Genomic DNA, 17,147 nt, shown 5'->3' with positions numbered 1-17,147 from the left:
GCCATCACCTGGTATCACCAGCCATCCTACCCCATCTCCCAAGCTTACCTGAAGTATCAAGCACCCCTGAAAAGAGAGCTTGAACATGTTGCTTCACTGGGATTTGTGAATCCCAAGAAGCAAAACTACTTTCTGCTTGCCAGCTTCAGAGTTCAGTGCTAGCCACAGACTAACAGCACAACAGTAAAACAAAAGACTAAGGTCTACAAAGTGGAAAACAAAACTACTGAAAGAAAATATCTCTGGCCCAAATTCAGAATTCTTTCAAAGTATTTTAATCCCTTTTAGTTTCTTGAAGTTTTCCTTAAGTTGCAACAAATCCTCATTCTCCTTAGGATACTTATTCGCTGGTACATTTTTTTGTCTGGTTTCTTAGTGTCAAGAGAATATGAAGAGCTTGTATTTAATGTTCTTCTGGTTTGTTTTTTGTGGGTTTTTTTAAGGAGAGAGATCGCTATGCATACAAGATTCATCTTCCAGAAACAGTAGAACAATTGAGAAAATTCAATGCAAGACGAAAACTAAAGGTAAACTGAATGTAGTGTTAAAACAATATAATTGTGTAACTTGAATTTTGTGTGATACTTCATTTGTTTTAAAAGTGGTAGGAGAAATCTGTGAAGTTGGCAATAAAATAAAAAGTTGTAACAGGCCTTTACAGATGCTTATTACAGTGATGATTGTTAATGATGCTCATCTTTTCTTACTGCATAGTTTTCAAACTAGATTTCAATGCAAATTGTCTGGTATCAACAAAGGTGTGTATGAGGCCTTCATCTTTAATCAGTTCATTAATTCTGTGTAATATGAATTACCAGAGAGAATAGTACAGTGGCTTCTGTTATTATTGTGTTACATTTATAATAACAGGAACATGATTTTTAATGTCTTTTTCAAGAAGAGCAAATGTGTATTCTTCAGCTTATCCTCTTTATGTTTAACTACACACAGGATTATTTCCTAGCTGAATTGAAAAGACTGTTAACATTTTAGCCCAAAACAACATGGTTTCTCTTCAGTTCCTCTCTCTCGGAAAGTTTAGCAGAAACATTTTTAAATTCACTGAAAGGTTGAGAAAATTTTAACAGAAACATAGAGCATTACAATTCATGAGTTGTTTTACAATTGGTAATGAAACACAGAGTCAGATATACACAAGGAGTTGCTGCTTTGCAAAATTTTAATGTAGCTGGTGATTAGGATGCCCCAGTTGCCATAGTTCATGATAAACAGCAATTTCTCTTAGGTGGTTTGTATGTCCAGGCAGTACTTTCGTTCAGATATTAGCTAGTACATTTTAGAATATGACCTGTTTTTCTGCTCTAGGTACAGTTTCAGATATTTCCCGCATTTCTTCCTGGGGAGGCCCCTATATTTCATCTCCTGAGAGCTTTTATACCTTTTTTGTTTCTTATACCATTTTATCCAAAGCGCTGTTCTGCAATGTGTTTCATGAAATTTGTCCATTTTGCCTACTGCTATAACTGTGAGGCATTTAAACATGAGTGGTTAAACTGTATTTAACTAAAACAAGTAAATATATGTCAGAGCAGGTGACCATTTTTCTGGTTTTGTAACTTACCATGTAACACTGATTCTGGGGGTGTCAGATTAACTATATAATTGTACTATTTTTATATAGATATATTATGGGTGTCAAATATTCTATTCTTGCTAAACCACTCAGTCTAGGTAAAAGGGAAAGAGAAAGAAATTAGTTATTTTGTTACATTGTTCTATGGGAATTTATGCCTCACAATTATTATTTTAAGGTTTACTCACATAAAGGACTGTTCTCATGTATCCCCTCACAAAGAATATTTTGACTGTTTATTAGTGTATGACCAGCACTTGTGGTCACTGATAACAGGGAAGCAGAGCTGAAGACTATAAAATTTATTTGCTCTTCACTGAGAAGGTCAACACACCAGAGACCTTGGGAGATTGAGTGATCCAGAGTGTCTGGAAATGTTTCATTATCCTTCTTTGTGTAATTTAGGCTGTGTGGGTATTTTTATTCAGGGGGCAGTACTAGCAGCTGTGTCAAGCCACAAATTCAACTCCTTCTATGGTGACCCCCCTGAAGAGCTGCCAGACTTCTCTGAAGACCCCACCTCCTCAGGTATTTTAACAGAAAGTACATTTATTGCAGTCAACCTGTCTTAATTCTATACTGACTAGACTACCAAGTGTTTAATAATTTTTTGAGATTTCATAAAATTTAATATGAAGTTAACATTTACATGTGAAAGAATAAATAGTTTTCAGTCTTAATGGTGTTCATGACTGGCAAAACTGAAGAGAAAATCTCTGCACAGTTGTAAGTTTCCACAGAAATTCTGATTATTTTTTTTTATATGTTCTTGTGTGTACATTTTATTACAAATAACGGAATAACCTCACGTTTGTCTTTATATTACTTGAGTACAAAAGCTTATTGAAATTTTGTATTGAATTCTTAGGCAGGAGCAGGGTTCTCATGCCTTACTGATAGTTATGTATAAAAAGAAACCACTGTGTACCAAATTTTCCTGATCTCCTGTTTTAGAGAGCAATGTGATTAAAATGTCTTCTCTTTAAAGCACATTGGACAGTATTTCTCACCCCCAGATCTTCAGAGAGAGACAGTACATGGTACTTCAGGGACCTCCCAACATGCTTCAGAGGGGAAGATAATACCTGTGCTGTGCTGTGAGCTGGGCCTTGGGCAGGACAGTGATCTGACTCAAGCAATCCTTTTGTCCACAATCCATATTCAAGGATTTAAATAACCTCCCCTCTGTGTACTAACACAGCCCTGTCATAGTTGTGTATCTTAATTTTGACATAGCGTTACTTAAAACATTTGCAGTGCAAAAGTCTAGGGTGGTCTGTCTGACCTAAAATTAGGATTTAGGATCAAGTTAAATGAACCTCTGAGGAAAACTGAAGACCAAAAGGACTCTCTCCTTTATTTTTCTAAATAACCAAATAGTACTGGCAGAATATCTTAGCTGCATACTGACTTTACTAGAACACATTTCAGGAATTTAATTGTATGTGTTGATCTGCTGTGTGATAATTCTCTTTCCCAATATTTTTATAGGTGAGAAAATTACCTATTGACTGCATATATTAATTACACCTTTTCTTCTCTTTCATACGAGCAAGTAGTTATTACAAATTATTTCAGTGTCATTAATAAAAGAATGGGGTGAAATTGGTTTTTGTTGAAATTCTTCAATTCCACTTCTTGGATTTCAAGTTCGAGTACTTAAATGAAAAGATTGCTTTGTCCTTAGGCATGCACACTGTTCATCATTTCCACAGAAATTAATAGGAACCTCAGATCATTTATAGCAAATGGATAATCACAGCGTCATGGCTTAACTTCAGGCAGACAGCTTTTGAATACTCGATGTACTTGTAGTTAAAGATCCACCTATGCTTTTAAAGAAAGAATAAGCTGATTTTACTTCACCTTGAATTACTTGCAGCACCTTTATTTTTGTTTCCATCTACTTCCCCCATTTGAATAGGGAATAGCCACCAGCATGATTGACAGTGGCAACTTTCCTAATCTGAAAACTGCAGTTCCTCTTTCCAGTTTCAGTCTCACATCAACAGGACATGTGTCTTCCTCAGAGTGATGTAATTGCAGATATCAGTATAGAGGAAATGTACAAGTTCTATTTTTTCTGCTCACAGAATACTTGAATCCAGTCCACATGTTAAATTCTACAGAATATCTGGGGTGAATCCACTGTTATCTTGTGTTCATCTCTGAAATAACTGAAACATTACCTTGGATTTCTCAGGAAATGGTAGTTATTCTCTAAAACAACATTGTTGATCTCTCTGATGGGAGATCACAGTGGTCAGGAAACCATGCTAAGTGTGTGGTTTTCATGATGTTTGTCTGACCAACAACATTAGCTGATAAAATATTTAATATTGCAGGATAAACACTGAGGCTTGCAAGCAAAGGTACGACAACTCTCACAGCTTCTTCCATTGCTAGATGTGGAAATCTATTTTGTTTCCTCTTCAGAAGTACACTAATAAAACTTTCAACATTTCTAGCTTGTAAAGCTCTGGTGGTGATTCTAAAACCAGCTAGTTTATAGAAATTAGACATAAAACTCTTAAATTGCAGTGGAAGCTTGACTATCTTAAGGTAATTTAAATTTCCTTCCCAACATCTCATAAAACGTTATTCCAGATCATAAACTCTAATGAAGAGCATTTAATATTTTAAGTGTTGTTGCCTATTTAGTCCTCCCATAAAATTTCGTGAAGCTTATTATTGCAATTAAATGATTTGTTACAAACAGGCAAATATGGAACTCCTTCAGAGATATATCTCAGAAATATAAATGCTTGTTAGGTTATGCACATTATATATCCTGCACTCCAGGTTGTTCCACACACAGAAAATTTCAGTTCTGTCTTTTTTCCAAATTAGTCTCGAGGTGTTCTTCCTCAAAGTTCAGTGAACTTGGGATTGCTGGAACCTTTGAGCATCTTCTTACACTACCAGAATATTAGACTGGGATACGAAGACTCTACAAGTAGCAAGTCAGATGGCCTTTGTAGATGCAGAATCACAAAGGGTATTCTTGTTAGAGAGCTTTCCAGTGAGGGTCAGCAAATTGCTTGACTACATTAAATGGGAACGAACAGAGATAAATTCCCTTTTAAAGTCAACCAGGTATTTTTCTGTACACATCTTCCTTTAATTTGGACAGAGTTTTGATAATTCTTGGTTCCCATCACGTGTTCTGGGTGGGTTTCCTTTTTCATCAGCAATCATCCTCTGAAGATCTTAACTTCATCCTACTATTGTTCTGTTGGTAACATGGCAGAAATCAGTCTTGCTGAATTTTGAAAGAGTGTGATGAAGGCTTTTAAAATATTTTTTTTAATTAGGTAAGTATTTTTAAATTAAAAGATCAGTGGTGGTAAGCTGTGTTCAGTAACTTCTTCAGTACAGCCACTAAACAGCTTAACTGACAAGCTTCTTGCAAGTGTTTTTTTCTTCTAGAATGTAAAACATCTGACTTTCAGGTTACCTGTTTTCAGGACATTATAAAATGTTTATTTTCCAAGGCAACAAATGTTTTGGATATTTTTAATATGCTGAAACAAACATAAATCAGAAGTTAGCAATCAGCAGCCTTACAGGCTAAATCTGACACAGGAGAAAAATAGGCCCAGTAGAAAGTATTTGAAGTCGACCATGAAGTACGTAAAGTACCAGAGAAATTCACTCTGCTGCCCTTCCCCTTTACTGCCCTGTGCCCTGGCCCTGCTATCTCCTGATCACACATTACCTCAAGACAGGATTTCCTCTACTTCTGTCACAAGCTGACCATTTGTCCCCAAACAGAGGGTACAGACGTGTAGTTTTCAAGTGTTTTGGTAACAGTGCCTCAGGCTGAAGAATGAACATCACCCATGTAAAGCATTTCATTTTCCTTCCTTTTGCTTCTTCAACTTCCCCCATTCTGTGGCAGCCCAAGGAAAGGCTGTGGAATTGTTTGACATTTTGACTTGGGAAGCTGGATTGAGGAAGACCGTTTAGTTTACTTCGGAGTTTTAAGTAGATTCAAAATGTTCAAGTTTTCAGGCCAACAGTTCAAAAAACCAATAAATCAAAGAGTTTTTTATAACTTTGCATTTCCAAAACCTTTTTGTAGCCACGTTTTCAGAACTACCAAGTCAGTGTTGGAGTTAAGCCAGTGGATAGTCCGTAGCCTTTGCAAAACTGCATAACTGACTTTTGGATTAAAGCAAACCTTACCTTTTGGTTAAAGGGTGTTTGTTACTCCATAATGCCTGCTTGACTGGCTTGGTCTGTAGCACACATACACTGAAATGTGACTAACAGGTTTCAGAGTGGCTTTTTTGCCACAAAGAGTTCTGGGTTCCTGTAAGGCATCCTCTGATGTTGTGTTTCGAGGTAACCACAGAGCGAGTGCAGCAGCGTATTTTACAGCAGCCTGAGTGACCAGATGTACTCACATACCCCTGCTAACAAGTGGCACTGGCACAGTGCTTCCTGCACATGTGTGTGCTGTCTGAGCTCTGTGGTGACTCTGGGAGGGGATGAACATAGAAGCAGAGCTTTTGCCTTGCAGAGAAAGCAGCCACGCTGAGGTCACATCAGTGCTTCTGCCTTGTCTTCTCAAACTGCAGGGCACTGCTGTCATGTGGCATTTTTGTCTCAGGGTCACTGTATGTAAATTGAAATTCTTGTTCTGTTTTATCTTGTTAGACTCTATATTGTCTTGTCAAGTTAGAAGTTCTTAACAGCATGAGATCTTGATTTTCAAATTTGAAAGTAATAATAATGGGAAAAAGGCTGAATCTGATGGTCTTTCAGAGTGAGATCAAACAGCACGTGTATGGCCAAGTTGTAAGATCAGCACATGGAACCTACATGGAACTAGTTGAACTCACAAGTTAGAGTGGTTAGTAGTTTTATGGGATTGATTTCATGAAATACGGGCAATATAAGCCCATATCTTAAAAGCCTCATATCTCATCGATATGAGTAAGAAAAAGAAATACTTTTGCTATGCAGAAGTTACCACTGATTTTGTAAATATTTGCAAAGGCTGTTGTGTAACATTTTTAAGTATGAGTGCTTGGAAAAAAAATTACGTTCACCTTATAATTTCCTGTTATTAATTCCTTCTCTAGTATTACAAGCAAAACTATCAGTTTTGAGATCATAAGTTTGCATGTTTCCAATACTTCATTATTATCTTTATGATTTTTTTCAGCTATTTATTCTTTGTTCTGATATGATTAAAGTTTTTTAAAAGTACATAAAGACACTGTTAATTAAAAGCAATGATAAGGTGATTATATTTCTGAATGATTCTCATAATGATTCTCACTGAAACTTTTGATTTCAATATAACATTGCTAAATTCTGCTTAGTAAGTATGAGTATATTAATATGATATCGATTTGCGTCATTTGCAGTATGTTGAATTAGTTTATCAGTTCACCTTTTTACTAGAAATCTCTTTTTTGTCCATGAGTTTTTACAAATAGTTTAATCAATGCTGGGAGAAGTCTGGTATTATAGATATCTAACACTGCATAGATGTGCTGCCTTCCCAATGCCAAGTGGTTTTTTTCCTCCCATCCCGGCCCGCAAGTGCCATTTGCTTCACACGTGGAAACCCTATTAAAAAAATGGGTGGGGGTCCTTGTGACTTTGTTCATACTATTTTGTGGCTAAACTAGTGTGCTAGGATGCAGCTTTATAAATCGCTTGTAATGAGATCTTCATACTGTTTGTTGTTTGTCCAAACGCTGCCTTCCTACTAGGACTTCTAGCAGCAGAAAGTAGGTATCCCTTTGTTTTCCTTTAAGGCATATCATTCAGCTATGGTGTGTGGCTTTGCATGTTTGAAAAATCTGCTTTCTTTGCTTCTCCTTGCTATTTTCAGTTTTAATACTGCTTGCTCAAAAAAAAAAAATAGCCCGTATGGTTTTTACTAAACCTGTCTGTGGTATAATATAATTGACAGTATAATTAACCAGAAGTATTATGATTTCCAGGGAATTCTGGAGATTGTAGTTCAGAGGCAGTATTAAAATTATCTGTTTAGTTCCCCCCCCCAATATTTAATATTTGCAACACAACTGAAATAAAATCTAATTTTCATCAAATTAATAAAGGCTAAAATGTTTGGGGTTTGCGTTTTTGTTCCAAAATTGTTTTCATGGACTAATGGGTGTTTTTTCTCTTAACACCAAGCATATACTGCAATATTAGTCATATATTACATTCTTGCTCTACGCTTGCATGAACTTTCTTGGTCCTTCTGTGTTGATGTGATACACAATATATGCATATGCACTGTGTATATGCATACACCTGATTTAAATAACTATCCAATATGTGTCTCCTCAATGAAGGAATGTTATTGACACATAGGGAGGAGGTTCTGCTGCAAGTTATCTGCACACATCATGAGAGACTGAAAGTGCAAGCTCTTCTAAAACCTGCAGGCTGTGCTAGACAGAGGAGAAGGTGTGAAATTCTAGACCCTTTGATACAAACCACAACCATTTCAAAAACAACAAATTCAGCATCTCCAAAAACAAGCTGTAAAAAGTGGGGGGTTTGCAGCTGCATTTTAAGACTTATAGGGTAACAGCTCTTCTTCACACATAGGTCAGGGCAGCAAGACACTTGTCCATGTCTCCATTTCTGATCAAAGTCATGGATTTTGTGGTTGTTATTTAGTTTATTATTTTGATCTTACAGGTTATGGGGGAAGTTGTTCCGTGTCCTCCTATTTCCCCATCTCAGAATGCCTGTCCAGTAACGCAACAGCGAGAACTCAGTGGATTTTTATATAAAGTTTTGCAATACTATTATTTTTTACAGTTGTAGGGAAAAAAGAGAAACGTCATGCAGAGCCTCTGCCATGATTTTTAGTTTTTGTTTGTGCATAGAGACTCCCTCAGCAAATTTACTGAGGGTGTACTGCCATCATGCTGATCAGAAAAGGGTTTCCATATATTTTTGCAATGAGGAAGAAAGTGTCTAAGGAAGTGACAGTGAAGGGCATTCATTTATTAAAATATTTATCTGTTTTGTTGCATGTGAGTGCACTTACATGTAACGTGTAGGTCTGGTCTGAAAAACAACAAAAACAGTACCTTCTCACTGCATATTTCTTTACCACCACACTAGACTACCTTCTTTCATATTTCTGACTAGTTTTACAGTGAGGGATAGCTGGGAAAAAGGATTGACAAACTTTATGTGAAGGTCTCAAGCCTGGAGACAGGGGAAAGCTGGAGACATGCATAACACAGTGCCCCTGTGCGTGCAGAACTAAAGGAAAGCATCTTCAAAACCAGGCATCAGTTTCTCCCCACCCTCTTTGCTCTCTCCCCCCCTCCACTTCCCCTTCACCCCTCCCTTTTTGTTTCTCCATACATAGTGCACTCCTCTGCATTCCTTCTTCTATTTGGGAACACTTTATCTTTTGTTTACTGGAGGTTTTTTCTCTTCTTTTAATTTTTTTTTCTTTGTTTAGTCTTCTCCTCCTCCTCCCTGTTTTTCTCTCCTGTATCTATTTTCTTTGGTTTCCTTTCTGACTTTTACATGCCTTTCTTTCCTTTCTTGTATTCCATAGGTGTTCTTACCTTCTTTAATTTAGTTGTAAATCCCAATACCCTTCCATTGCTCCAACTGCTGTGTTTCTACATTTTCCTTGTCATCTATAAACCTCCATCTTTCCAGTTCTCTCCCTGGAGTCTTCCTGATTGTTTTGTATATAACTATAAACACATGGTATATGTGTATATATACATAAAAATATATATTATTACTGGCTTGTTTGCTTCCCAGTAGCATTCAGAGAACTGTGTGCATGTAGGAACCTATTTGTAGATTTACAGGGTGTCTACACTTGGCTGTTTGTCTTCTGTTCAAGAAGGAAGAAGCCATTAAACACTTCTATAGCTCAAATTTGAGAAAGAGTCCTTACTTGCCTTTCATTTTAAATTCAGTGCTGTGTATATGTGAAACAAGTATCTCCCACCTTATTTTAAACTATTATAGTCATATATATACCCCTGCTTTGGCTGTCATCTGTCCTTGCAGAGTTAGTTGCTCTGGAATACAGTGAACAGCAAAGAGCAACAAATTACTGTGTGAGATTAGAGGCATCTCAACTCCAGTGATTTTTGCAGATGTTGATTAAAGTGATGAAGAGCATCTGATACTCACTTGGCTTCATCTTAATCTAAAAAGTTACATTAGTACAAGTAGTGGAAAGATCTGCACTTCTATAATAATCCCCATGCTTTTTTTTTTGCTTTTTTTTTTTGAGATTATATCCAGTGACTCTAATATTTGATCTCTCTAAAAACTAACAAATTCTGATGGTTTTTCTTCTGCCCTTGCTGTATGTACTAGCCTCAGATCACTTCACAAAATAAAATGTAAATCCTGCCTTCTGAAATGCCTGTGCTTTAAGAGCCAGAATTGTTTTTTAATTTCATTTCCAGCAGCTGCACACAAGGCAGCCAAGAGATAAGGTTCAGAGAAATCAGCTTCTGTTGATTGTAAATTGACTGGCATAAGGACTGAAATATGATATATACAGAAATGGTAAATAACAGCAAAGCCTTAGTCAGTCAGTTAAAAACCACTGTAAAATCTTCAAGACATACTTACTTACCTTTTTACACAGCATAAAGAATAGTGAGTGAATAATGAATAGGATAGAAATGAGTGGCTTGTGTCAGGAACTTAATTTTATATGGTTCTACAAATCTAAGGGGTTTAGATTTTGTCAGTGGCTCTTTAATAAAAACATGCTATTATTATAATGGTTATTACAAGTTCTTCTGCAGAGTTATTTCCTGGCACACTAATTGCAGGAGACTGGCAAAAAGGTTGTAGTTTTATAGTTTTGTATTTAAAAAATGTCAGACTTCCTCTAAAATGTTTTCATTAGTCAGAAGAGACTTAAATGGGCATTTGTAATCTTCAGTATTAAAAAATAAATCAAAGAATTTTTTTACCCTCTCTCAGAATGTGTTTGTAGTCAGAATGTAACCTGTGTTTTGCAGCAATATCTTGTCTCTTTACCTAAACACTGATTCAGTCATACACTGTTGCAGGTCACATGAAAAAGCCCTGAATTCTCTGTGCTGCACATTACATAACAGAGTAAGCCAGTTGTACCTGCCTGGCTTGCTGAGCCTCAGAAAAGCAAACTTTGGGGGTGTTTTGTGGTGGAGGGAGACATATTAGTACTGGAGAATACATAGACAATTCTTGGAATAGTACTTAAAGTTGTCTTTTACTCTCTTCTCTCTGGAGAGAACTAAGCAACTCCTCCCTACCTTTAAAGTTCAGTTTCTCGAGTCAAACCACCTGTTCCAGGCCAGAATATCTGGATGCCATGTTGTAATAACAACAGTGTTTTAACAAAGCTTTGCCTGCTTCCAGCTGGATGAACCAGTGTCCACACCAACTTTAGGTGGTATTAAGAGCACTGTATGAGAACTGCAGAGAGTCTGGAGATAGAATTCAGCTGTAAGAGAGAACTATTTCGTAAAGGCCACCTCCATGAATGCGGTAACAGAACCTGCACGAATTACCTGTCATAGCTTTGACTATGCACTGGGTAAAGAGATAACCCCAAGTTTTTGCCTTATAAAGCAAATATGCTTTCTGATAAATAATAGATCTGTAGGCAGAAAACTGCTGAACTCATCTCTGTCTTCTTAGAAGTAATTCCAATGACTATGAAAGCATTTAATGTACTAGCACTGACTGCAGGAGACTGTCATAAACATTCTGATGTGTTTTTTCTTCTTTGTAATATATGAGAGCCCATAGTTTTCGACTTTTCAGAACTGGTAGCCCCAAGGAAACTGTGAATAGTTGCAGCCATCTTTTTTTAGGTATTTTTATGGGAATAGGAAAGACAAGGTTGTGTGCATGGCCCAGAGTATCACTGCTCCTTTGGACACTGGGATCATATGTGCATTTACAGTAGAATCCACAGTTACTAGAATCTTCTCACAGAATCAAGTTTGATGTCGATTTTGTTACTATTTCTTCAGAGAAGAGACTTCTGTTTGTGTCACTGGAATTGCAACTTTTCCTGCAATCATGTGTGTATCTATTTGTATAGTAATTTAAGATGCAGGGTGAGATTCATCTCACCCAAGTGATTGTGGCTACTTGAAAATTCTGGGGCAGTAAGCAGCATTTTCTAACAAAGTTTACTTTAGGGAGTCTTATAAAACAAATTAACACAGTCTAGTTAGTCAACTTTCTTCTTAATAATATTTATGCATTCTAATTTTCATATTTATAGATTTTGTCTGTAACTGCTACAGACTGTGAGAAATCTGAGCTTTTAGCTTGCATGACTGTGTAATAACCCACTTAAATCCTTCCTTTATCATCTGTGCTGAGGCTAAAATGAGTGCATTTGCAATGCTGAAAGGAGATTAAATCCTATTTCAAGAGGATACAAGCTTTAATTACAATTACTTTCATACTTCCCCAAAGCTTGGAAATTTAGCTTAAATATGATAGAATATGAATCTTTTTAGAAACAGTTCTGCTGTAAAGGTTGGTTAATTTTATTTTATGTAGTTAGTATCATTTCTCTGAATTTAAAACTCTTCTGATAGGTACTTTTAAGCTTTTTTAAGCAGATGTTGGTAACAGAGAGAGTTTAGGTGTTCACAAAAATGCCTGTAGAATTGTTCTATCACTTTTTTTAATGCACTAACATGCTGTCAGTGTATTGCTACTGTGCCATTTTCTCACACAGGTGGCACGTTATCTGTAAATGCATGAAAGGCATGGCAGTAGATGCAACATAAGATTGTAGGTGAAAAAAAAAGCATAAGGTAGAACTGTGATTTTGAGGGATTAGCAAAGTCACATCAGAACTTCTCATAAAATTCCTTAAGGACATTCTTGGAAACCTCCTTTTACAGTCACCTATTCAAGGCGACCAATGGACAGGAGGAAAAAAACAAAACACCTAATGATCAAAGCTTAATGTTTTGGAATTCCCAAATATTGAAGAGGTTGTCGAGATGCAAATATTAAAAAAATCAGAACACTTATTTCTATTTCAAAGCCCTCAAAGTATTCCACAAAATAAAATTTGCAAAATAATGCTGTCAAATAAATAACGGGATAATCCAGAGCATTTGGTGTTTCACACCAGTGCAGCTCTGCAGACAACTTTGAACACACTTCTCATTGGTTCTGGTTTTGGCTCAAGTTTTAGTGACTATGAGCAACACTGTGCAGTATTAGAGACTCTTTAAGATATCCAAGCCTCTGAAGTGAATCTTCTCTTGAGTTTTTCCTTAAATACTCCAAATACACAGAAAGGGCTTTGAACCCAGAAAGCAAAGCTTTGCTAGAAAATAAAATAATTTAAACTCTGAGCATGACAAAAGTAGAAATAAAAGAGAATTCAAACAAATTTCCTTCTGCCAACTACATTCTGGAGAGTCAAACACTTTGCTTCAGGCTTGGAGATCTCTAAGTTCATGAGCCTTAAACTGACATTCTGAAAATGTAGAGGATCCCTAGGTAATGTTTTTATTCCTTGCCTTTGAGGCTGAACTGTGATCTCTCTATCCTCTTACCAGCAGATTCCCAGTCCCTATATTTTCTCAGGTTTTCTGCTGTATCTCTGGAAGAGGAATATGGGAGGTTCCTTTCAGCCGAGCAGGCTTTTTCACTTACCAAACAGGAGGCAGGTTTTTCTCTTTTTCAGTGCACCCAACCTCATGCACAGCAACTACTATAAGTCAAACCATTAATTTTATTTGCTGGCAGCCACAGTTTTTTAAAAGGAACATAAATTAGTTCATCAACTGGATATAAGTAGTCAGACACACTTAAAGGGGGAGAATTAAAAAGTCTTATTGCTCCTGAGCCATGGGTTGTGAGTGAGAGGAGTACTGTGGTTCTCAAACCTTGGTGTACAGGGAATTGTCAGGAGAATCCCAGGTTGAGATCTGTACTAAATGTGATGGAATCATTTCTAGATTTGCTACTTACTCATCCTTCTACACCATGAGGTTGCAAGTCTAGTACAGTAGGTTTTTGTGTATTTTGTTATGTTTATTCCAGTTTTTCAAGGTTTTCAGAGAAATAAGTTAATTTAACTATTTTCCTTGTGTGATTAAGAGGGTATTGGTTTTTTTGTTTTTGTTACATTCTGGAAGTACAATACATAAGAGTTTGAGTTAAGGAGGGCTTGTAAGAATTGTTCATACAGTGGAGGATGGAATTTCAAGAAATACAGCAATTTGTAAAATATTATTTATCTTGTCAAAAGGACACAGGCAAACAGATGAGTAAACAGAATAAGAATATTGGTGAGAAATTAATGAAGTAATGAATATTTAGGATTCTGTATCCTGAATTAAGAATTTATTCATGGAAAAGCATTCAGCAGTTCACTGTCAGACACCAGCATGGGATGCAGACTGGATGTGCTATCCTCTTTTCAGATGCTTATACCGCTGTGGAAAAACAAGGTGTGGTCTGTGGGTGTTTAGATAAGTCAAAGTTGGCATTCTAGTAATGCACACAGGTGGCAACCACCACTGATACCTGATTTTTAAAACAAATTGTTTTACACAGAACCACTGTGGGCTGGTTTACTATGGATTTGTGTTGCGTTTCTGTATCCTCCCCTGCTGTGAGTTCAACTTCCCTCATGGACTTCTACCTTTCATAAAGCCTCCCATTTGTCCTTTTTTGTCTCCATAGCTCTTGCTTCTCTTTTCACCCCCATGCCATATAAAAATCATCCCCATCTTCCTATGACCCAAAACAATGCGCTGGTCAAAAAGCAGCAAGTGCTGTACCTGGGTCTGAGATAACCAGGCCAGCAGAACAAATGGAACAAAACCCAGAGCTCAGTGTACAGCCCTTTTTTGTCCTCTGGAAGACGCAGCAGTCAGGTCTTTCTCTTCCCTCCATTATCCAGATGCTGATTTTAAAAGAATTTGTGAAAACATTGGTTCTTTCAAAATTTTTTTTTCAAAATCATTTTTACTGATGTTTCAGAATTTTACAATATGTATTTGAAATTGGCCAACAGTTCAAAAAGGGAAGAAAGAAAGGTTGGGGAAAGAATGGTGAGTACAGGCCCATAATCCCAGTCACTTCATAAGGCATCATTGGAAAACAGGCTAAAAAAGAACAAAGCTAAGCTTAATAAAATCAGGTTTTAAACTCTCTCCTGTTAAACCATTTCTTTTGTATAATTACACTACATATGGGCATTGTTGGTATACTTAAAGTTTATTCGGTGAGTTTTTCCTGTAAAAACTCCAGCTTTTTTAAGTTCCTGTTCCGGTTGTACCAGATGAAGTGAAAGTTTCCTCTTCCAAAGTTCAGTTTACCATGAGTCTTTGCTTTATTGATTTTTTATTCCCTTTTTTTTTCCCTGTTTATTGCCCCGTAGGAGCAGTCTCACAGGTGCTGGACAGCCTGGAAGAAATTCATGCACTTACAGACTGCAGTGAAAAAGACTTAGATTTTCTTCACAGTGTATTCCAGGATCAGCATCTTCACACACTACTAGATGTAAGTTTTCTTTGATAAACAATTTGTTTGTACCTGTTGTTCATTGGATAATATTTTGTTTTAATCCAAGTATATTATATTTTCTTTGTTTCATACCAAAATGAATTTATTTAGGTGTAGAATGTAACAATCAATGAGCACTTTACACAAAAATACATTTTAGGACTGTGCATACAGAATATTTTAGAATATGTGAGTGGTTAATGACTTGATTTGAGTTAATGGATCTGCTTTAAAACACTTCATCAGAATAGCTTTTTTTCTTTTGATAAGGACTGGATTTCAGGTTTTATTTTAAAGGTGAATTGCAACTTTATACAGATTCATTTTAATTAATTTTAAGTAATGTACTAATTTGAGACCAGTTCTAGGGATATTCTTAAAAGGATGACATTTTTTGTGTGAAGCACCTGGGTATGCTCATTTCTCTCCTACACTTGAACACAGTAGGATCAGTCATTTAAATCTCTGTTATTCTGTGGTTCACAAGAGCTGTTACTCCAAAAGACAGCGGTGCCAAAACCCTCACTGAAGAAAGTTCAAAAGCACATCATGATTTCTGTACCTACACAGTATTGGGGTCTAAAATACAGGTCCAAAAGTAGCAGAAGAATCTTTCTGTGATGTTTTTTCTGGGATGTATGGGATGTTGAAGACAGAGGACTTAGTTTCAGACATGACCAACTTTTTCTAAAGCAATCTACACAAGGCACTGAGAAAAAACTCAGGATGGACCCAAATTCGCAGAGACATAGGCTGTGTCCACATTAGCAAGTACTACAACACAACAGTAACAGATTTGTGGAACAAAGCAGTTGTTGACTTTGGGTATTTTAAGAGCTTTTACTTTATTCTGGCTGTAATGCAGTCCTGTGGACTGGTAGGTGAACAGCATCTTCTGTGTTAGTGTTGTTTGAGAGTAAATATGGTATGGTAACACTCTATGGTGAAAAACAAAGAATGTGGTAGGGGGGCATAATCAGAAGATTAATTTCAAAAATTTACTCCTGAATCAAACCAAAATGCCCATGTGGATGGTGACCATTTTATTACCATGTCTTAAATTGAATGGCTTGGGTATCTTAGTGAATATCACAAATCTAACACGGTGTCTGCAGTTTTTACCCTGTGGAAGGCTCACAGGAACAGGAGTCATTCCAGCTCTCTGATCTGCAGGTAGATGATTCTGGTTGTAGAGACTTTAAGGAGTTTCTGAAAAATTGTTGAATGCTTTAATTCCTCTATGCAGCTTTGCAGAGGTATAATCTGAATATAAACAGTGCTGTAGGTCCTTTGGTGTCCAAACTCTTTAAAATGTGGTAGATGATTTGTGCACTTGTTACAATTTCATTAATGAATAGTGGGTCACTTCAATTCTGTGCATTCTTCAAGTTTAAAGGATTCAGATCCACACATACTTCCTTCTGGAAGCAGGCCCAGCTGCTGGATTCTGAACTGGCCTGTCTGGGAACACAAGGCTGCTGGTAAAGCTTCCCCTCACCACAGCTGGGGAAGCAGAGATAGTTAGTTAGCTGTTAAGTGATGAGGGCATTGCTCTGGCAAACTCTCTACAGTTCTAATCTTTGTTCTTGATAACTGTTTATGCATTTTACATTGAACAGTCATTGGATAAAATTACATGAAGCATGCAGGAAGAGGGGACTAGGAGCTCATGACTTTCTTGAATTGTCTCCAACAATTCATCTTGCAATTTGCATTTAAATATGAATCTTTTTTTCCCCAGTGTAAAGTCATCTAACTTGCATTCCAGATGCTTAAATTACTGTTTTTATATTGCAGACTGCAGTATAGAAAGGTGATCAGGCACTATGAACAAGAAATAAAAAAATCTGGACAGAGGTAGAATAACATGAGTGTAATAAGTACCAAAACACTTCTGTCACTCATGCAGAAAGGTTTTAGATATTTATTAACCATTATTATGTTATCATATAACTTCTTTGGCTTTGTAAACCACATGGCCTCGGTTTAAGTATTTTGCTGTATGACAGGTCTACCAGACATTAACTCATGCTTC

General features: G+C 36.7%; 1 protein-coding gene across 12 annotated transcripts in view; it reads left to right on the top strand.

Annotated features, from left to right (window-relative positions):
* The window catches only part of CASK (calcium/calmodulin dependent serine protein kinase), a 203,427-nt gene that overhangs the window by 128,058 nt on the left and 58,222 nt on the right, over window positions 1-17,147 (top strand). For 9 of the 12 annotated variants that reach the window (XM_064646910.1, XM_064646908.1, XM_064646906.1 and 6 more), the window contains 4 exons: window positions 444-527; window positions 2,023-2,122; window positions 7,324-7,341; window positions 14,988-15,109. In XM_064646910.1, the coding sequence (XP_064502980.1) occupies window positions 444-527; window positions 2,023-2,122; window positions 7,324-7,341; window positions 14,988-15,109 (324 nt within the window). The remainder of the gene's footprint in view (window positions 1-443; window positions 528-2,022; window positions 2,123-7,323; window positions 7,342-14,987; window positions 15,110-17,147) is intronic. The other 3 variants (XM_064646911.1, XM_064646909.1, XM_064646902.1) reach the window with 1 other exon arrangement.

This window comes from Pseudopipra pipra, chromosome 2 (genome assembly GCF_036250125.1).
Source record: "Pseudopipra pipra isolate bDixPip1 chromosome 2, bDixPip1.hap1, whole genome shotgun sequence".
In the NCBI taxonomy this organism is placed as follows: domain Eukaryota; kingdom Metazoa; phylum Chordata; class Aves; order Passeriformes; family Pipridae; genus Pseudopipra; species Pseudopipra pipra.
The sequence above is the reverse complement of the archived record's forward strand: the minus strand, read 5'-3'. Positions and strand labels throughout refer to the sequence as shown.